Below are 22567 nucleotides of genomic sequence, written 5' to 3'. Positions count from 1 at the left end.
TTTGTGCTTTTCTTTCTTTTGTGCTTTTCTTTCTTTCATGCTTTTCTTTCTTTCCTTCTTTCATGCATTTCTTTCCTTCTTTCTTTGATGCTTTTTTTCCTGTCTTTCTTTCATTCTTTAACACTTTTCTTTCTTTCACTTTCTTTTTTTCTCTCTTTCCTTCTTTAATACTTTTCTTTCTTGCTTTCTTTCTGTCTTGTTGTAGAAAGTCCTCTTTACAAATAGCTGTAATTTTGTTGGAAGGTTTTGCAAAGATAAGCTAATGTTGTGTTCACGTAGAACAAAATGTTGCACAACAGTTCAACCAGACTGACTCAACACATCTGAAACAATCAAAACAGGACCAGCTTCCTCTTTAAAATGCACAATAACTCCTGTATCGAGTCTGAAATAACATGAGTGTTGCTTTAACTAAACTATTCCTGAAGCTTTAAAATAGATGTGAAGGTCAGTCTTGTGTTATTTCAGCTGAACATAGTTTGAACTGACAAATCACAGTTTAAGTCCATTTTAATAACCACTAAACCGACTGCAGATACTGCTGCGGCTCAATGATGATCCGGGGTCAACTTCCTGGACTGGAAAACAAATGAAGGATATTTCGGGGGAAAAATGGTTGCAACAGTTTTCTCTCATGTGTCATGGGACACTGTGCGAACATCAACTATCAATTATTAAGCTTTTTTAATTGTAAATTATATGTATTGGTGTCTGTTTTTGTATGCATGTTTAAATAAAGGGATGAATCACAGGAATACTAAGTCAAACCATCCTCTCATCCAGTGAGAATCTCAGGTTTACAAAATGAGCTGCAATAGTTTTATAGTTTTCATTTCTTATGTGTAACAAGCGTCTCTTAATTCAATTATAATGTGTCTCTTGGGTCGCTGCACGACTCAGCATTTTATTTCAGTGTTGACTAAGCTTTAGCTGCTTTGTCAAACACGATTTGTTTTATTCTGCTTGCGCATATAATACAACTTTAATTGTCTTAAAGTGTATTTAATGTGTTTTCTGTTTGCTTTTATGCTTCCACCCTGCTGCTAAAAGGATTTCCTCTTGTGTGATAGGGATCTGAACTGAACATCTGGTAGTGGGCTTAAAACTGTGAGCTTCTTATTATATGAACAGGAAATGCCATGTCCATCGATGGGACACGAATTAAAGCTGCTTAATCTTTTATTTTGTGTTGTTTGATTGCTGGTCACTTGGACATTACCCCCAAGTTCTTAATTTTTGGACCTCGAATCTTAAAATCATGTTATTTTGACCACCACAGGCACGACGTTGTTTTCGTTGTTACCACACTGGTCATGTTAGCAGTTCTAATTCTATCCCATCACATCACAACTCATCTGTCCTTCAGTTTATTTCTCTCCCGGCTTCCCGTGCAGACAGACCTCCAACTATGAATGCATATGAAGTGGATCCAGCTGCAACTGAACTTGAACCTCCTACATAATTAATGGTCTAAGATACCAGCTCACACTAATGTGGGCCAACCAGTGTCCCTCCTCCTCCTTCTCGTCCTCCCCTCCTCACCATGGAGGAAACCCGGTACGGCCGGACAGTCTTACCGATGGCGGTCTCCGGCATGGCGAACATAGTCTTCTCCGTGGCCACTCGAAAGCGTCCGTGGACTGACAGACCGACGCCCTGCAGGTGGAGAAGGAAGAAAAACTAAATAAATAAATAAATCAATGCTATGATGAAGAGAGAATACACAGAGGGGGGAACAACAGGGACGGAGAAATCATTAATAACCGTCACCTCTACAGAGAGAAGCTGACCTGGAGTTTAAAAGAAATGCTGACTGGAAAAAAAAAGTAAACCAGGCCAGTCCTGCGAGAGTGTGTGTGTGTGTGTGTGTGTGTGTGTGTGTGTGTGTCTGTGTGAGATTTACACCAGTGATGGTTCCCAGCAGGCAGAGAGGTGAAGGCTAATGAGCAATGTTGGCCAGAGGTCATCTCGAGCAAAGTAGGACTCTACGGGACTCTACGGGTGCATACGTGTGTGTGTGTGTGTGTGTGTGTGTGTGGTTACCATGGAAACAACATCCTCGGCTCATATACATAAAACAATGTCGACACACAGACAGGTGAACGACCATGTAGTTCACTTACGAAACACTCAATTTTAAAGAATTATTAAATCTTTAACGATCATTTTTGGGGTGAAAACGTCTCGTTGATGAGTGACGCTTAAATCATCTCTCCAGCTGAATGTGGCGACTGAGGACTGATGTGTGAAATAGCAGATAATGTTTTTCTTAAGTTAGTTTTGAGGTATTGGTTGTTGTTGCTGTGATCGGTAGAACTGTTAGCATTTTCTAGCTAACGTTACCTTTAGCTATTTTGTTGAGTTGTAGGTTAATGCTTACAGATAAGACGGCAAAACGTTTGTTAATAATATTGTGTCTGTGGCTTATTTTGTTGATGCTAACTGTTGAACAGTAACCCACGATACAAAAGACCCATTTGGTAATTAATACTGTCGTCACACACTCTACTCATTTAAAAAAAAAAAAAAAATCACACTTTCATTTGCATTTTCTCATACAAACACTTAAATGTATCAACAGTTTCAAAATAGTTGCTTCGCTCGCCTGTAGCTGCCGGCTGTTTCCCCGTTCTTTCTAAACTTAATGCTTAAAGCTAATCGTATGTTGTCTGTAGCTTCATACTTGTTCTGGCAAAATAATGAAAATGATGACAAAAAAGGCATTTTTCCTCCGAGACCACAATCATAAAAAGAAAACACCTCAGATGTTGCAGAAGGTCACTTTAAAGAATGAGTTTTAAACCAAGAAGATTCATTTTTTGTAAAAATTTCCCAGAGAAGAAAGTAAAATAAATCTACGAGGCTTCTTGACACAAAGCAGACACGTGAGCTCGTTACAACAAACGAATCACGAGCCTCCAGTTGAGGTGGATGTGAACCCTCAGGGATTTACCTGACGACCTCCACCAGTCATTAATCACCTCCGTCAGTCTGACATATTGGATTTTTCTCTGACCAGTGAACGACCCTGCTCCTAGCTACAACACATTCCCCCCAGTGAGTGAATGAATGACGACTTAATTAATGACACATCTTCCACAATACTGAAGGTCAGTGAAGTAATCAGATTACTCACGGGACAGAATTTATCCTCCGTTTTTAATCTGGAGCCGAGTAAAGTATCCAATCCTGTGTGTGAAATTATTTTATTTTGACGACACCCACATTATAAATGTGTCTTTTAGTGATTAATCCTACGTTCTGTCATCGTCTCATCTGCAGGATGTTACAGTCGAACATCGCTTCTCGTTCACGCACTCTCGTCTCCTGTTATCAGGACGAAGGACGGTTATAAACATATAATAATTATCATCTGTGACAAAAACTGTGAGATTATCTTGTTTTTTTATGTTTGTTTGTTTGTTGTTTCTTTCATGCTTTCCTTTCTTCCTTTCTTTCTTTCTTCCTTTCATGCTTTCCTTAATCTTTCTTTCTTCCCTTCATGCTTTCCTTAATCTTTCTTTCTTCCTTTCATGCTTTCCTTAATCTTTCTTTCTTCCTTTCATGCTTTCCTTAATCTTTCTTTCTTCCTTTCATGCTTTCCTTAATCTTTCTTTCTTCCTTTCATGCTGTCCTTCCTCTTCTTCCTTTCGTGCTGTCCTTTCTTTCTTTCGTGCTTTCCTTTCTTTCTTTCTTCCATGCTTTCCTTACTCTTTCTTCCATGTTTTCCTTACTCTTTCTTCCTTCCTTTCATGCTTTCCTTACTCTCTTTCTTCCTTCCTTTCATGCTTTCCTTAATCTTTCTTTCTTTCTTCCATGTTTTCCTTACTCTTTCTTCCTTCCTTTCATGCTTTCCTTACTCTCTTTCTTCCTTCCTTTCATGCTTTCCTTAATCTTTCTTTCTTTCTTTCATGCTTTCCTTACTCTTTCTTTCTTTCTTCCTTTCATGCTTTCCTTACTCTCTTTCTTTCTTTCATGCTTTCCTTACTCTCTTTCCTTCTTTCTTTCTTCCCTCCTTTCCTTTTTTCTTTCTGCTTTCCACTTTCCATTTTTCCATTTTTAATTTATTTAAGTCTGTGTAGTCTGTGTAAGTGTAGTTTTGATTCTTATTTCAGTGAACTAAAATGTTGTGGTGGAGAACAAACTACAAGAAGACCAAAGAACCCCTCTGAAAGCTTTTCATGATGTAAAAGATGTTTCGTCTTTTCTCTCAACTGACTTCTGTAAGATCTGATTCACCAACAGGCTCCTCTGGTGGTTCAGTCTCCTGCTGTTGTTAACTGTCCTGAAGTGAATGTGTTCCTCTACTTTGTTGTTGTCCTGAATTAAAAGTATTAGTTTTCTGAGGTACTTTTACCTCCAAACTGTAGGCGGACTCAACTAATGTACTTAAATTAAACTGTAGTTCTGTGTTTAATGCTCGATGTTGTCCTGCTGTGTGTTTAGCTCAACTAACGGTTAGCTCCAGTGGCTGTATTAGCCGTTAGCTATTGACTCCGTTAGCTGTTTGTGCGCACACACACACACGCACACACACACACACACACACACACACACACACACACACACTGCAGGACTCATAGCCAACATGCTCTCCTCATGTTTCATCACAGATTTGTTGTTCACAATGTTGTTTTATCAAGGAACAAATAGTGGAGGTTACTGCGTCCATCTGGATTTTAAAAGCATCATTTTTTTTGTCGCCAGCCAGTGATAGTAAATATAGTAACAGCATGAAAAGACGTACTCTAGCATTGGCTAAGTGATTAACAGACATCTAAAAATACATCTAAAAATCCCTTTTAATGCCAGAAACATCCAAAGAAGATCTCTGTTTGTCCTGAAACAGATGTGACACGTTAGTCTGGAGCCTTGAGTTTATCTTTTCCAGACAGTTTATGGCGGCGCCTGTTCAGATTGTTCTGTGAAACAAACCATCTGGTTCAGCAACAAAGTCTGGGACAAACTACCGCTTCCAACGACTATTATCTGAGCAATAAAATACACATCTTCTTCCATGTTGTTTCCACATTAATGCTTAAAAGTTCATTAAAACACCAAAGTCAGAAAAATCACTTCCCAACTTTGGAAATGGGACCATCAGTGGAGCGTGTGAACGCAGGGTTGAACTTTTATAGAAAGATAAAGGCACTCGAAGCTGGAAACCGAAGCACCTGTTGGAGTTCTCACTGATTCACTGGTACTGATTAACATCCTTATCAACTTCAAAACACATGCAGGATATCACTCTGACTTCATTTCGTATAGAGCAGTAAAACAAATATCTTATTGCCTCTTATGAGCCAAGATTAAACTTTATTGTAGCGGCAGCAACTGAGTTTAGACTTCAATCAGCGGACGGATGAAAGTAGGACACAAGAAACAATAAAACAGCTCAACTGATATGAAAGATATGAAGATAGAAGACAAATGTGGGTATTGTGTAGTAATGTAGACATGACGCAAACTATTCACAACAGATACTCATGCATACAGTAAAGGATGGATCGCTGCCAATGGACTACTAGTGATGTTCCTCTCGGGGAGTTCAGAGCCAGAGAGCAGCGGTTTTCCTTCAGGCTGTGTGACAAATGACCACAAGGGATTTAAAAATATCTGATCACTGGAGACTAAACAGACTTCTGCCAAGAGTGGAGCTGCTCTTCGTAAAGAACCAGATCCCAAATACAAGAAACTTAAGAGGCAAACAAAGAGACGGACTGGGACTTCTGTTAGCTCGGGACACTGAAGGATATGATGACTGTGCCTTGGCAACACGTCAGAACTGAGACAGAGAGTGAAGACAGAGTTCAGTTTCTCACAACTCAGGCTCGTTTTAGACGAGGGAAAGAGGGAAGTTATTCATTTTTATTACAACAATCCAGCAACGATTCTGTTTTTTTCTGAATTTGAGGGCGGTAACACAGTTTAAACAAGTTGAAACAAGGCCAACAAAAGATTGGGAAAGTTGTGGGACGCTCCAAAAACACCTGTTTGAAACAGGGTCAAGGGTAACAGGTGATTGTTGGCTCAGAGGTTCACATCTTTGTCAAACACCTAATTGTATAAAGGAGATTAATACATGGGCTCAGGAACACTTCCCTTGCAAATGATTGCAGTTTGTTTTAATTAAAAGGTATGAAAAGGTGGATTTTAGTTCATGAATGAAATGTCATAATTTTAAAGATACAGGATTCAATTTATTTTATCATTAAACAACCAGGATTGTATAACAAAATGATAGCTTTCTTTATGCATCTCACAAAAACACAATTGATAAAATAATGTGTTTTTCTTCATTTTAACAAGTTTTATTGAAATGTATTTCGATGCCGACGGTATTTAAAACACAACACTTCTGTTTTTTAGTGGCTTCTTTGTGAGTTAAACGTCACCAGATCAACTCAAGAGTCGAGTCCATCAGATCAGACATGTCTTTACTAACAGTGAAGATGGGGAAGTGTAGATGCTTTTATTTTTAGAAAGCAGAGATTTACAGCTAAATGTTTAGAGAAGAGAGGGACGACAGATACAGACATACTTTTTTCTGAAAGCTGTCGAGATTTTGTTTTGGAAGCAAACAAATGAATCGCTGCTTGACTAAAATCACAAAGACTTTAAACCGTAAATCAAGTTCTGTATAACATTGTCAGTAAACCTCGGAAAACATCTAATATTTTAGAAATACGTGAGATTGGGAAGCTAAAGATAAAAGCTAATGATGGCTGAATTCCATTTAGCTGCCTCAGTTGATGTAGTTGATTAATACTGGACCTTTCAGAGTTTCTACGAGTTCCTCTTGACTTCATCTATTATTAGAAACTGAATGAGTCACGTAAAATGGAGAGCACTTGAAAGAAAAGATATATGAACTTTGCATATTTTAGCAGACATTTCCTCCAATATTTATAAATAACACAGCGAGAAAGACAACGACGGTTATAAACTGGATCGTTCAGTGATCGTTGGATGCACCCAGAGGAACGAGGGGCCGTTCAATCTCTCATTACACGAGTTTCACCATAAAAGTACTGGAACATTGTTACGTGCTGGCGTTGCACCATCGAGCACCATATAAGAGCAAGTCTCCGCACGCTGCTGTAAACAATGGAAATGTGCAAAAGTGTGCAGACGAGCGTGTTTATAGCTTCTGCTTACAAACAGAAAAAGGCTGCAGAATTTACAACCTGGCTGGGAAAGTTTATACAAGCTGAGAAGAATATGGAGGGCTCATTACGATATTTAGTTTACCGGATATAAAGCAAATATTGATAGAACAGGTGGGGTGAAATCCATTAAACTGACGTAGAGTAATGGCATTACTTTCCCACTGCACCACCTCTGCTCTCCAAGAACTTCTCCCTGATGAGCTTTTAGATTTGCAGGAAAAATCCAGTTTTGCAAAATCAGAAATTATTAGTACCACTGTGTGTACGGGTGTTTAAACACATCTGGGTACAATCAACCCAATCAGCCAGAACAAATGTTGGACATTTACATTCCTGCAAACCACAGATGTGTTCAATCCTTATTTGATATGTTAAAACTGTATTATTTTCAGTTTCATGTTGCAACACTGCTGTGGTTTAGGCACAAAAAACATTTGGTTTACACGGTTTTGTCTCCACAAACATGGCAGCAAATTGTCCAGATGACTTGTCAAAAAATATTCAAATTCGCTGCCATGAACTCAGCTGGAAGATGTTAGGACTTGTTAAACATATCCGGTTCTTGGTTCCAAATTGTACTGACATTTCATCAAATATATTTGTATTTGTTGCCACGAACATAACTGTAAGATGTCTGTGCTTCTCACTAAACATATCAACTTTCCAACAACAAATTGTCCTTAATTCTCGTCACAAATATCTTTTTTCAGGGGCAAAAAACTCAGCTAGAAAATGTCCAGACATCCTGTTACGCATATCTGGTTTTCGCTGCAAATTGTCCGGAATTCTTATAAGAAATATCTGGTTTTATTGCCACAAATGCTACAGCGTGTAGTGTAATGTGAGTGTGATATGGCACGTATTGTAGAAATGGGAAGATAATACGTGTGAGACGTGAACATTTAACATATACTTGATTTGCAGAAACGCAGAATGCCGACATTTTATCTTGTCGGCTTGACTGGGACAACGCAGAAGCCTCACAGTGGTGTGAAGAGACACAAGTGATGGATAATGGGAACGAACACTTAAAGAGAAAGTGACGTCACAGCTGCAGCTACTTTCCACATCACTCTTGCACAAAGTATTCACTTTCAAAACAAGCGCTGCAAAGACTCTGAAAGATGAGAGCGTTAATGTAGGGATGAAAATCTGCTCTGAGCTCAGTTTGGCTCGCGCTCTTGTCTTCTCATTAGACTGATGCTGTGAACATTAGCAAACAAGAGCTCTGTTCTCCAGAGGGACAGAGATTGCAGTCATTCAGCTCTGGACGAATACCCATCAGCTGAGCGGCAGCCGCTACTCCACCCTCATCACAAACAGACTTTAAAAACACCGTGTTGTGAATATGAGGAGGCTACTGTGTGACTGTGTAAATGTTTGAGGAAAGAGCTGAAGAGAAAGAGGGACAGAATCTGCTGAAGAGCAGAGCACAACAGACACGGATTAAAAACTCTTCAGCATTCCCAGACCTTAATTCTAGGGATTTTAAACTTGGACGGCAATGAATGATGTGCGTGAGATGAGATCCGACTGATGTAAGAGAGGCAAACAGACAGTATGTGTGTGTCTGTGTGTTCTTTGACCTGCTAATGACATGACTTTCCTCTCTGGTGGTTTGTTATCACTAACGCAAGAATAGTTGCTCCGATGTGGGAGTTCTGCCCCGAGCCCAGAGCAGATCCAGGAACAGGGGCTCTGGTAGCTCTTGGACTTTTCCATATATAGAACAAGCCTGTTTTCAAGCCACTACACACACACACACACACACACACATCAAACAGCAAACACCCCGAGGATGGTTTGTGTCAACATTAGTGTCCTCACTGTGCTGACGTGACAGATAACAGAGTGTATTTCAGCCATAAATCCATAGAAAAACACAAGCAGAAGAAAAAGATTAGCTGAGCGGTGATAAGCAGCGCAAACGACCCAACAAACATCGCAGCTTTTAATGTCGTCCTCTGGGACGAAGAGCGGAAGTGACTCGCGGTACAGCACATGGTGCACACATCACATCCATTACCCTGCATTGTTTTCCTGCAGTTTTGTTCTGACACATAAATTATAGCATCCGCCTCTCTTGGAAAGGAAGAGTGGGGGTGTCGTTATCATCATGGCTGTCTAAACATCAGCGGAAAAAACAAGCAAACAAGATGATTTTTAGAATTCCCCAGTGTGAAATGTTTACTACACTGAAAACACTGACAGGCAAAAGGCATTTTTCAGGTTTGCTTTCATTTTTCTGTACTGCTTCAACACTTCAACAGTGTTGTGGTGGATTATTGATCATTAAACTCTCGCACGTCAGTCTGCTTTGAAGGTCTATATGATAACATGGGATCACATCAGTGGTTTCACAGCATGTAAAAGTGTTGTGATGGGAATGTGATCAGGTGAAGCTGCTTACAGGACAGAAACACACATAAAACGGAACTGCACTGCTTTGATAGCGATCTTTAGAGATTTAAGGACTGTTGAACGTCCCGATGGCTGAAAAGGCTCGAAACAACAAAAGAATCCAACCAAAGATATTGTTCCCAGGACACAACATAGGTGCATCAGAATTCAGAATTGTTTGTTCCCATTTTGTTTTCAGCTTTAATAGTGCATCACTAGAACCTGAGACTCTCTCAGTATGTTTTGTTCTCCTTTGTCCTCGATGTCAGCAAAACACTGAACAATATCGGAGCAAACTGCTATCATTTTATTTTTTGTCGGCTCATCTCATCTCACATTATTCCTGATCCCCTCTACTTTAAAGAGCTGAACAGTCAGAGTGCAAGAAAATCATGAATGAAACAACTCTCTTCCTGTTCAAATCCAATTATAGTAGCTTTGATCTGGGTGACAGCGCGCCGGCTTCAAAGACTCGACATACCGTCCAAAATAACTCCAACACATTTGCATGAAGGATAAAAAGCAGCAGCACACCGAGAGGACGAAAACATACATGTGAACTTAGTTTTGGGGTATTCCTCATCCTCTCCTAACAACACAGCTAAAAAATTCCAAATGAAGACAGAGACACGTCTTCAACATATTGATTTGTGCCACATTCTGCTGTGAAAATACTCCTGCAGAGACGTCAGCAGAGAGTATGCTGCTCCCTAATGGCCGCTGTTTGAACAGTGAGGTTTAATGTGGTGCATAAGGGCTTGTTGGGTCTTCACACATCTCTGCACCACAGACACACACACACACACACACACACACACACACACACTGACACACAGATGTGATGACTAATGACGGAGTAGACGCCGGCGGCGGCTGTGAGCGACCTCAGTGACACCTCAGGGGTAAAAATCACTGTCAAGGTCACGACGTGGAAAAAAGAACTGACTCATCCAAACACAAAAGATCTTCTCTGACTAATTGACTTAAAAAATATGAATGAATTACAGACGTTTGTGATCAAAGTCAGTCCTGATAAATGAGTATTTGTGCAGCTCTGTCTGAATTAAGCCTCATCATGACGCTCATCGTGGGACCGATTCAAATTCTAACCATCCATGACACCTGGAGGGAAAAACCAGTGGATGCAACAATGCTTTGTCACTTTACATTCCATCCAATCAGAGGCCACCTTGCCACTGGCAGCAGGTAACAGTGGCAGACAGCTCACTACTGACACCTACAGGAAAATCAGACTATCACACCTCATAGATACAGATTTTTAACTACAAAAAAAGAAACAAAACTGTCAAAAAACAGCTGTAAAATGAAGCCTTTTAATGCCTCATAATATGCAAATATCCAGAAAGAGACTTAAATACATTAAAATTAAATGTACTCACCCCTCCCATCGTTATTCCATCAATAAGGGCGATATATGGTTTCTTGCACACTCCTTAAAAGATTTGAAAAACGTGTAAAAATGAGACTGATGTTACACGTACAAACTGATTAAACCGAGGCCTGGTTGTTTTTTTAAAGTTACTGTATTTATAAAACTCACCAATAGCGTTGTTGAGAATGTACTCCTCACGGAAGAAGTCTTCTGCAAGAGAGTCTCCGACTTTCCCCGCTTCCGTGACCGCTGAGAGGAGAAAACAATGAATGAAGCAACAAGTTGCAGTCACATGTTGAAAACCTTTTTTCTTTCCATCAAGATGGTTTGAAGAAGGGTGAAAACCAGAACAACAGTGTTTTTAAACTAGTGGTGTGCGTATCGACAGGGTTGGGAGGGTTACTTTAAAAATGTACTCCAATACAGTTACTAATTAAGCTTGTTACTTGTTAAAAATGCATTAAAGTAATGTAACTTTTGGATTACCTCAATATCAAACATATGTAAATAAAGAGGTAAATAGTAATTTGCTTTGATTCCGAATGTATCTGTAAACTTATTACTTATTTTTTTCTGTAACTTTATGAGAATACGTTCCTGATTTTCTATCCTTATTATGTAATCCCATTACATGTATTCTGTTACTCCCTAAGCCTGCATATTGATAAAGATAAAGTGATAGTTATTATCTAAAACGTTTCTGATCCATGGTAGATAAACACATTAAAAGATTGAGATCTAAACTCTATTTTATCATCAGCAACACAGTAAAAAGTAACTACAATACCACTTGGAGCTGGTTCAAATGATACTCGGCTAAAAGGAACTACTGTGAACGTTTGTCATAGTCAAATGCGAATTATGTCTGTACGTATAAATGTGTGAACAGACTGGATATTCATGACGGCTGTTTCAGTTCTCAGAGCTGCACTGCTGCTGTATATAATGTGTGGGAGGACTAAGAGGTGCTGTGGCAACACGACGAACCTCGTTAAGTAGCTGAGAGTTAATCAAAGTACAGAATATGATGAGGTTATGCAGCCGCAGTCTGAGGAACAGGAGAGGAAGGATGTTTGACAGACTTCAATCGGCTTTGGTACTGGCAGGTATTACTCAATGTGAGAGAGTATTGGCTGACAAATCTTGTGCAAAGTATTGGTATCGTATCGGTGTTGGAGATTCAAGCCCAAGTTCTCCTCGTATCAGTTTGGAAAGGAAATCTGCATTATTGTACATAACTTGTATCACCGGTTATTTATCCTTTAGAGAAACTGTTGGTAACCTCTGTGACCAGAATGCTTCCACATGAGAGACACAAACTGAAGCTACACAGACTCCAGTGATTGAACCTGCAGGCTGCTGCTCACCTCTGATGTCTCCACCTGCACAAAAAGCTTTGCCACCTGCTCCTTTGATGATCACAACATCAGTCTCTTTGTCATTTTCCCATTTCTGGAATCACAAACAAAAGGAAACTATCATCAAAACCAAATCTTATGTTAATTCAATTTCTCACTGAGCTGAGATACATCTCTGGACTATCTTTTAGGAAAATGTAGTCATTCAAGAAACTCAACCATTCAAAATATCAAAATTTTATAAAGAGACCTTGAACACAACATCGTCAGAAACTGTGATACACTGGACGACCTTCCTCATTTGAAGAGGGAGGTCTGTGAATATGTGGCCTTCAGAGGACTAGAGTGTCCCACTTAATCAAGTAATTGTTCAAAAAAGAAAAATAATTGCCTACTATCATGATAACTGATTCATCATTTCTGTTATTTTTAAAGCAAAAATGTCAAACATTTGCTGCTTTTTAAAGTAAATGAAGAGTTTAAGGGGTTTGGACTGTTTGTTGAACAAAGGAAGCAATTTGAAGACGTCATTTTTAGGGAAAATTGTGTTGAGCATTTTTCAAGGTTTTTTCACTTGAAAATGAATCATGAAAATAATCATTAACTGCAACTCTACAGAGGACTAAAGTCTCGCAGGCAAACTGAACCAGCGAGTGGCACACTGTGGATGTCTGGGTGTTTAAAACCACAAATGATACAAAAGTTGTGTCCTTCACATTCCAGCAAAAGAAGACAATTTGTATTTAAAGGCAGGGACGAATGCATTATCTAAATATTTTAGTGTGTATTCTTAATGCAAGTGTAATATAAAAGTGTGAACAAGTGAAAATCTGTCCCACTTTCAATAACACAATGTCCTTGAAGGTGTCAAACTAAGTGAGCTACTTGCAGCCACTTACGTAACACACAGCTGTAATAAATGCCACTGGACACAGTCGAGGCCTTGACATTTGCCCAAGTTGAAGTTTGCATGAAGCAAGATTTCCACATACCTTTAGCTGAGGGTAGATCTGCCGGATCATAGTCATGTTGAGAGCATTCAGCACTTTGGGTCTGTTCATAGTGATAACACCTGCGTTGCCCACTTTCTCCAGAAGAACCTCTGGTTCCACCTGACTCGACATCTGATCCAAAATACAGACAACCGGACAATTTTGTGCTTAACTAGACTGCAGAAAAACTTTAGCACTTTTTTGAAAATACTATATTTTATTTGACTTTTTTTTGCCATAAAATATCTGTAACATACTTTGTGTAAATTTCCCAGTATATATTTGTTTGTGCTGTTTCCATTGTCTCTCTTCATGAGGTTTTTTTCCACCTTTTTTCCCTGAGTAAAGGTTATTCTTTAACCATATGGGAAGTTTTTCCTCACTCGAAACGAGGGTCTAAGCAAAGAGTATGTCGCTCGCTGTAAAACCCACTGAGGCAATGTGACTGTGAGTTGGGGCATTATAAACAAAATGTATTTGATCTCATTTGAATAACTAAAACAGCAACTTACTGAACACAGGACACATTTCAAACACATCGCATCATAACAAACAACAATACAAAACAGTCTGCATGATGTCATAGTCAGGTAGACGGCATACATCTCTGGGTCATCCAGAGAGTCGATGGGCTTCTGTTGCCACGTTATCAGGTTAAATCAAATGATTTTGCTCTTGATATGACTCCAGAATCAACAATACAGTAAAATGTGTGATGTGTCAAGGTTGATGGGGCATAATGTGAACAATATATCCATAAACTTTACCAGTAGTTGATACTTGTGTTAATCCTGAATCAGTTGACAGGCACATTACAAACAAATACTTGCAGGAGATTTAAAAGTGGGCCAGTACTGATCATGTGTTTTTACGAGAGTCTCGTACAAAAAACAGGCATGTTAGTAAACACAAACATAAGGTTTTGTTGTCAGCTATAGAATAATGATATTAATGTGTCTCAGCAATCCTCTCTAAACTACAGTACAGTACATTATGTAAGTAAGGACATGGGAGGTTTTGCTCACCATGTGGCCCTGAATTCGCTGCAGTCTGCAGATGGACCTCAGTCTGGATGAAAAATAAAGAAAAACAGTGGTAAACATACATTTTTTAATCAAACTACACAAGGTGGACTCATAACATCTGGACACATTTTATCTGACAGACAGAATGAATTAACTCTTAAGTTAAGTCGAGTTCAAATCAACACAATTTTACCCTAAAACTCCCTTTAATGCATACATGCATACATGCATAGATACAGCAGCTAGCATCACAGTGGCTTATCTTAACTTCATATTAGCATGTCAGACATTTTAAAACAAGCTTCATAATGGCAGAAAACACGAGAACGTCAGGACGACAAACACGTAATCAAAGTTTACAAGTTTAGAGAAACACCGTCGGTCTCCACATACCTGAACGCAGACGTTAAAACGGTTAAAGACATTATTTTATTTGACTTTCAGGTAGAGCTGCTTCACCTGCTCTTTCCCCTGTAGTTTACTTCCTGGAAGGAGCACCGAGCGGTCTCTGATTGGTCAAAGCAGTGACGTCGCGGTGGGCGTACGCACCAATGAGGGAGAGTCGATTCTAGCTGTGTTTGTGCCACACTGCCACCTACGGAGAGAAGCGGTACTGCACCCAGGTATTCTTAGAATAACTAACATTTATTTGTATTTCTGTCCACTTATTTACAGTTTTTATTTAATTCATACAATATTTTTTATTTATTATATGTTATGCTATCATTTAATCATACTATACAATAATTCTTTATGTTATATTGCAGAAGACAACTATATTTTAAATCCCATTCAGCAATATACTCTATATCTGACTTTCCATATTATACTGTACTATGAGATGCTATATTTTGTTAATATGGTATACAGTTTTATTACATTGTATAGTATAAAACACCTTTATTTTATTTTATATGTATATCTATATATGAATATATATATTTCTACAATAGAATTAACATTTAGTATCATTGCTTTATATTACATATTATTAACAAAAGTGAAATTGCTGTTTCTAAGATGTGTCTGTTGTCCATTAGGCCTGTTTATTTTAAACATTCCTCCACTGATTCTTAAGACTTCTGTAAAACCATGTCCCACTAAGACAAGTGCTAAATGAATAACATTTACTTGTTTAAAATCACTATGGTTGATAATCTGCATAACATTTTTGCATATGTTTGTTTATAATTTCATATGGTACCTATATTATATGTCAGCCAAGTACCCTCAAGATCAGTTGTCCCAAAACAATAAAAGGACATTTCAATCTGATAAAAACCTGAAAAAAGATGAAAGAGTAGAAAGAAAAAACTCTTTTAAAAAAAACTAAACGCTGTGAATTTTCAGCAATATTTATTCTTATTTTGTGATTACCTCACCCTCCATGCTTGCCAAATGTGACAAGGTCACACAAGCTCCTTTAAGTTTGGTATTTTTTCAATATTTACTGATGTATTGATTACTTTGACTTGCTCTATTCTATCATTTGGAGATTACATGGATGACCAAAACTGCAAATATCAAAATTAGGAAAATACATTTTAAAAATGATGCAATCAATAAGTAAAAAATATTTGAAATGTACCAGAAATAAGAAATCAATATCAGTATAGATAAATTCATGAAATATGACCTTGATAATTCTGTTTTAATTACATTTAAATTTCTCAAACAAATTGTGAAGAACAACACAGAGCTAATTTTTGTGCAAAGAAGAACATAAAACTCCTCCACACTGTCCTCTTCACTTGCAATCAGGAATCATCAGATTCTGTTTTTATAATCTTTATAAAAGATGTGTGCATGGAAACAAGTAACAGTGACCCTCAGACACTAGTGAACTCATTATGCAACAAGTTGGATATGAATGTGAACATGTTTGATTACACAGGCTATCAAAATAAGATTAGGGTGTGATGTACTGCTGTGACCGAGGTGTGGCGGAGCAAAGTGCTCAGGTGACCTTTCCTGGGCAAATAAAGAACACTCCCTGGTTACATTAGAGCCAAAGTAACAAACGGGTGTTTTCAGGAGCATGGACTGAATTGTTGATTTATTAGCATTATACATTCACAGAAAACTGCTTAATGTTTTTCTTACAAACACAATTATGGATACAATAATGTTTCTTACTGCACACCAATGTCATGAAATGTTAAGAAAAGTTTATTCTACATTATGACATGGCTGATTTAGGATCATTTTCAAACATCTATATGTATTAAAACAAATGTGTTTCTAAGAATACATGTGAAGAAACATTTAGGCAGAACTATATTGATTATAATCCATGTTAGGATAAGAGGATAAAGTTTTCCAGGTGCCAGCTTGAGGTCTTGAGGAGTCGTCATCTAGTCGGAGTCGCTGCTGCAGGAGCTGCTGGAGGACTGAACCAAGAATAAACACAACACGAACATGTCAAATATTAAATTCAATCATCAACAAAACTCATGTAGAACTGGATATGTGTGGTGGACCAAAACTGCCAAAACCAAATTTAAAGAAGGGATAAATAAATGACTAAAAAAAATAAAAGAATGATGATAAAGATGTGTCATGAGTTAAATCAATAACTTAGCATTTCATTAATATGAATCTGAATAACATTTCTGGAGCTAATAAAACAAACAGCTCTCACCCCGTGACACTTCTTGTCTTTCTTATGGCACTTTGCATGCTTGTGACCATGCTTGTGCTTGTGCTTGTGCCCATGTCCATGGCATTGTCCGTGCCCGTGTTCATGTCCGTGTCCGTGTCCCTGCCCATGGCCTTGTCCATGGCACTGTCCATGGCCTTGTCCATGGCCCTGTCCATGGCATTGTCCATGTCCAGGTCCATGTCCCTGTCCATGGCCAGGTCCGTGTCCTGGGCCAAAACCAGGACCAGGTCCGTGTCCTGGGCCAAAACCAGGACCAGGTCCATGTCCGTGGGGCGGAGGAGGGTAGTGGGGAGGGGGGGCGGTGCCTGGAGGACAGTTAGGGTATCCTCCTGGCATCTGCTGAGGATGTTGAGGGTAACCAGGAGGGTACTGGTTTCCTAAACATGAGGAGAAATTTGTTTAATTAAGTATTTAATCAACATTAACCATATTTTACAACCTTAGAAAAAACATCTTTAAAGGTCTTTTAAAGGTCCCTGTGTTAGTTAAATGTATTGCATTTGTCTTGACATGTGAAATTGTTTGTTTTGTATATTCTTAAAACAATCAGCTCACTTAAACTCCACAAAAGAGGTTTTGTATCTAAATAAAGTAGGAATACATTTAAATAAAATGGCTGTCAACGGTTGTGTAATTTACCTTGGTTGTGTCCGTACATCTTTAAAACTTCAGATGAAACTAGAGATCCTGAAAGAGGAAAAAAAAATCAAATCAACACACATTTAATATAATTTCATATCATATCATTTAGCAGGAAGGTGTAAAAGGTGAACTTACCGTGTGCTGGAGAGCAGATCCACAGACGCAGCTGCTGGCGCCTGCTGATCCTTTATATGTGCAGTCCACTTCACATGATCAGGGGGCAGAACCTCCTCAGCTCCCATCAGAACATTGTTGCTACGTGACATAAATAGGTGTGTGTGTATAATCGTTAACATACAGTCAATATGAGTGAGGGACCAGCCTAAGATATGAACACACACACACACACACCCAAACACAAACCTCTGAAAACTTTTTCTGTTTAGAAATCTGCTTTACAACTCATCCTTTGGAAGATGTTTTGATTATTTGCAGTCTCATTATACTTGAAATGTTGAAAATGACAATAATGTATTTTTGATCATTTCATTCGTTGATACGTTGACTGAACATACGTATCTGTAATCAGCAATCATGCAAATTAAATATAAGTGGGCGGCTCTTATCGGACAGAACACTCCTAAACAGGCCATAAACTAAATGATTTAATGTTACAGTGTAATTAGACAGATTCAAAGTAGATTTTCTTTCAAAAGGTCAAAAAAAAATTATTAATTTTTTTAAATAGTTGAATCAAACTGGATATTGCTAATTTGGAAACATATTGATTATTTTATTTTATTGTTGTTATTGATGATGCAGAAAATGGATGAGAAAATAATTGAAACATAAATAAATGCAAAGAAACATTATAATTAATTCATTGATCTATTTAATTATATGTCTGATTTTGTCCGTTTCAATCTTCATTAGAGGAACAAATTGTAATCTTAATAAAGTAATGATCCATCACTGAATAAACAAGCTTTTCTCAGAGGAAAATAAGATCCCAGATTCAAGTATGTTTGAAATTGTGTAATTGTTGTCCAATAAGGTCAGTTTGTTTATTCCGTTTGTTCAGTCATGAAAAACTAATCAGTCAATGAAGATCTTTCTCTTCTGATTGAAATTTCTTCTCCAAAATTAACAGGGCTCCTTTGATTTTCATTTCAATTCATGCAATCTGCAAAGTAACGAGTAACTAAAGTTATCAAGTAGATGTAAACGGATAAAATATATATAAATAAAGGAAATATGAAGCAACATATGGAAATATTTAATTGTACCAGAACTGCACCTTGAGTCACTATTCATTTTCTGATTGCTACATTTGGTTTTCTTTCTCCTTTTTCTTGTTTTATCGATATTGTTGGATTTTAAATTGTTGTTAACGTGTTTTTACTGTTGTTGAAGACTACAGACGACTCTGTAAAAGTCACTGTGGATCCAAACAAAGAACAAAGAATTCAGTGACCTAAACGGCTCACTGCACGTCATTTTTTATCAGCTGCCAAACACAAAACTCGACTGACTGGGGCTGGACCAATATGTTTAATAGTTTCGGTCCATAGAAGGCGGTGCAGAAGAACCAGCTGCTGCCCTTTACACAGTTCACTAAGCTCTTAATTCCAGTTTACACTTGCATGAAAATGCAGCAGGATACTCTGCCGTACTCTGGCCCAAAAAAAGAAAAGAGCTTTTGTAATCTATGTGTCAGTGATTTAAAATATGAACAATACCAAAAATAGCATGAAGGAAACATCCACAGTTTATAAAATCTGTTTGTAAAAGAATGAACACTGCTGGGGAGTGGCAGGGTGTGTGAGCTGAACAAAGGTCTTACTACAACACTCCCTGGGTAAATACAGACAATATAACACACAGTGTAATAAATGACTGAGGTCAAATCAAGAGGAAAATAAAGAGGCAAGGCGTTGTTCAGATTATTTGTTTTTATGATAACAAGATTATGAGTGTCTAATAAATCAAATCATATGTCAGACAGAGGGACTCTGTGTTTAGATATTTTACTTAAAAATGTATTGACCTAACATTTCATACAAGGTAACATACTGTGTGACGGCCACACATGACTTTTATTTTGCAGTTATGGTCCAAAGTTAGAAAAATGGTTAAAAAAAGGTTTCCAGGTGGCATCTTGTCTTGTCTCTCTTCCCGTCCAGACGTCTTCATCTAGTCAGAGTCGCTGCTGCAGGAGCTGCTGGAGGACTACAGCAGAAACAAACCAACATGTAGTTATGGCAACATGTCAGCAAACAACTGGCTGTTCACATATCCAGTACACAAAGCAACTTTATGTTCATTGGGAGTCGTGTCTGTACAGCTGACTGCTTTACAGTATTTAATTTGGTGCAATAGGGACTCTAAGATTTCACTTTACATTTATGGATAATTCAACTGGATCTTACCCCATGACACTGCCGGCCTTTCTTATGACAATGGCCATGCATGTGACCATGCCTGTGCCTGTGGCCATGTTGACCATGTCCATGTCCGTGATGACCATGTCCATGTCCGTGATGACCATGTTCATGTCCGTGATGACCATGTCCATGTCCGTGATGACCATGATGTCCATGTCCATGATGGCCGTGCCCATGCCCGTGATCATGTCCATGATCATGTCCGTGTCCATGATCGTGTCCATGGTCATGTCCAGGACCATGTCCATGCCCATAACCAGGCCCTGGTCCATGACCATGATCATGTCCATGTCCGTGTCCATGATCATGTCCATGGTCATGTCCAGGACCATGTCCGTACCCATAACCAGGCCCTGGTCCATGACCATGGCCTCCACCCCCTCCACAAGGTGGGGGTGGAGGATAGGCTGGACCACAGGGCGGAGGAGGGCAGGGTTGTGGTGGGGCAGGTCCTGAGGGACATTGAGGGTATCCTCCTGGTTGAGGATGACAGCCAGAGGGATACTGGTTTCCTGGTCAAACAAAAGGGTGGCACTCATTATTTTCTTTCGTATTGTTTATACACTTGATGTCAAGTCTTGCTCCTTTAAATTAAATGAAGACAGTTTGACATAAAGGCGAAGAACAGGCTTTTAGTCACTGTGAAAACGTGTCTCTGCCATGCCATAAAAAACAGAAATAGATCAGTAACACGACAAAACGTCAAATATATTGAGAGACGTGAAACTTGTTATGACGATGTTTTCTCTTCATAACAAGATTTTTTTGGGTTATAATATTATCAAGATGTATTATGGAATATAAACCCAAATCAAGAAACTTTTCTTGTTTTAATAAGATACTATCAACCCCGTCAGTGTTGTTTCACATTATTATGTGATAACTTATACTGTTATAACCAAATGTTCTTGTTATAACAATATATTGTGTATCTTAATGTAATAAAAGTTTAATGTTGTAACAAGACACATTGTATATTGATATAACAGGAAAAGCTTCTTGTAACAAAAAATATAAGTTACCACATAATGAAACACTTAAATTAGATGTTTAACGTTATAAAGAGATCAATAGTATATTGTTATGAACATTTTTATTGTTTAAACAAGTTATCATCTTATGCTGTGAAATATTTTTTAACAATATAATGTTTCATGTTACAAAAACAAGTTATCACATCATAATGAGAAACATTTTCTGTATAAATAACAAGATAAGTTGCATATTATTATAACAAGAAGTTAATTGTTAAAGCTAGTTATCATGTCATGCTGAGGAAACTTTTATAATAATATTATTTAGATTCATGTTTCTACAATAAGTTTTCATGCTATAACATAAAACCTTTATATGCTATAACAAGATCAGCAGCAAACTGGTATTGCAGAGAAAGAGTCTTGTTACGAAAGATTTTAAAAAGAATTAACAATAAGTTAACATGTAATAATGTGAAATGTTCCATGTTATAAATAGTATATTGTTATACCAAAAAGTGTGCTGTAAAAATAAGGTATCATGTTCTGCTTTGAAACATTTCTAACAATATGTTTCATGTTACAAAAATAAATTGAGATGTTAAAACATGAAATGTTTCAAGATATAACAAGAAAAATTGTTAACTGTTAAAGAAGGAAACGCTTCTTGTTATAATGTGAAAATGTTTGCATGACAAAAATGCAGAAATCGCTTGTCAGAATGTGAACAGAATGTGTTATAACAATTAACTTCTCATATTATAATTTGATAACTTACAACAACTAGATGTTTATTTACCTGTGTTTCTCCCGTACATTTCAGAAATTCAGATCCAAACCCTGAAATGAAAGAAGCGACTGAATGCTCACAAATCGTTTCTTAACGTGAAAACAACAACAAATCTTTCCACAAAGACAGCATCTTTAGTCAGCTGTGGAGAACTGTACTGCTGTACCAAAAGTGTGTTTTCTGAATGTTAGAAAAACAGACAGCAGAGGTCAGAAGTATTACATCTTGTGTAGTAGCAAGTTGTGATAAATACAGAAGTGGTGACAGACAAATCAATAGAGTTAATAAAGGAAACACAACATGATCAATCTATAAATACACACACATATTTTATGGTTATTATGCCCAGATAGCTGCTCATGAACTTACTGAGTGCTGGAGTAGAGGTCCACAGACACATCAATGAACTGTCTCTGCTTTTATATGAAGCCACACCTCAGCACAGCCTGAAACATGACTCACTTCGGTGCCATCTGGTGGCAGAATCAATACCAACACTGTTTGTTAATGTGGTGTTTCAATCTTCAGTGACTTCAATACAAGTTATAAAAAGCCAAAACAGTAAGCCATCGTTTGGTTTTGTTATCACTTCATTTATTTATTGGATTAGTGTTTTATTCAAGGACATACAACCAGTGAAAACTTTGGAGTTTACATGTTTTGGACCAAGAACATACAGGCTTATTAAGTCACACAAAATGTTTGTAGGTCATGTGAGATTCTGGTGAAGGAGGATGAACATCCTGGTTCTTTTTAAGGAGTTGTCATCTAGTCAGAG

At 38.0% G+C, this 22567-nt stretch overlaps 3 protein-coding genes across 5 annotated transcripts in view; all 3 read right to left on the bottom strand.

Moving 5' to 3' along the window:
- Positions 1–14848, bottom strand: part of hibch (3-hydroxyisobutyryl-CoA hydrolase) — an 18444-nt gene extending 3596 nt beyond the window's left edge. Inside the window, exons 1-7 of the mRNA XM_030429509.1 lie at positions 14731–14848; positions 14338–14380; positions 13313–13444; positions 12330–12414; positions 11131–11211; positions 10970–11022; positions 1543–1656 (exon numbers count right to left, since the gene is read on the bottom strand). Coding sequence (XP_030285369.1) covers positions 1543–1656; positions 10970–11022; positions 11131–11211; positions 12330–12414; positions 13313–13444; positions 14338–14380; positions 14731–14762 — 540 coding nt within the window. The 5' untranslated portion in view covers positions 14763–14848. The remainder of the gene's footprint in view (positions 1–1542; positions 1657–10969; positions 11023–11130; positions 11212–12329; positions 12415–13312; positions 13445–14337; positions 14381–14730) is intronic.
- A 1516-nt stretch (positions 14849–16364) lies between these two features.
- LOC115587878 (holotricin-3-like) lies at positions 16365–17879 on the bottom strand. Its single transcript, XM_030427955.1, has 4 exons — positions 17777–17879; positions 17639–17686; positions 16979–17376; positions 16365–16727 (listed from the first exon to the last, which is right to left on the bottom strand). The coding sequence occupies exons 2-4, from the start codon at positions 17655–17657 to the stop codon at positions 16692–16694; spliced, it is 453 nt and encodes a 150-aa protein (XP_030283815.1). The 5' UTR covers positions 17658–17686; positions 17777–17879; the 3' UTR covers positions 16365–16691.
- Positions 17880–19518: 1639 nt separating this feature from the next.
- On the bottom strand, positions 19519–22215 carry LOC115587874 (uncharacterized). Of its 3 annotated transcripts, none has more exons than XM_030427951.1 (5): positions 22159–22215; positions 21799–21839; positions 20306–20537; positions 20011–20275; positions 19519–19810 (listed from the first exon to the last, which is right to left on the bottom strand). In XM_030427951.1, exons 1-5 carry the CDS (start codon positions 22187–22189, stop codon positions 19771–19773), a joined length of 609 nt encoding a protein of 202 aa, XP_030283811.1. In that variant the 5' UTR covers positions 22190–22215; the 3' UTR covers positions 19519–19770. The 3 variants fall into 3 exon arrangements, with proteins under 3 accessions (XP_030283811.1, XP_030283812.1, XP_030283810.1); XM_030427952.1 differs by having other exon boundaries at positions 20011–20267; positions 20346–20537; XM_030427950.1 differs by having other exon boundaries at positions 20011–20537.
- Positions 22216–22567: the final 352 nt, after the last annotated feature.

The sequence above is a fragment of the Sparus aurata genome, chromosome 9 (genome assembly GCF_900880675.1).
Source record: "Sparus aurata chromosome 9, fSpaAur1.1, whole genome shotgun sequence".
NCBI classification, from domain to species: domain Eukaryota; kingdom Metazoa; phylum Chordata; class Actinopteri; order Spariformes; family Sparidae; genus Sparus; species Sparus aurata.
The sequence above is the reverse complement of the archived record's forward strand: the minus strand, read 5'-3'. Positions and strand labels throughout refer to the sequence as shown.

Coding starts and splice junctions, on each gene's coding strand:
- LOC115587878 (XM_030427955.1), bottom strand. Junction 16,728..16,978: donor AAGACAAGAAGTGTCACGGG/GTGAGAGCTGTT, acceptor TTCTTGGTTCAG/TCCTCCAGCAGCTCCTGCAG.
- LOC115587874 (XM_030427950.1), bottom strand. CDS start 22,189: ATGTGTCTGTGGACCTCTACTCCAGCACTCA. Junction 21,840..22,158: donor GACCTCTACTCCAGCACTCA/GTAAGTTCATGA, acceptor CTTTCATTTCAG/GGTTTGGATCTGAATTTCTG. Junction 19,811..20,010: donor AAGGCCGGCAGTGTCATGGG/GTAAGATCCAGT, acceptor TTTCTGCTGTAG/TCCTCCAGCAGCTCCTGCAG.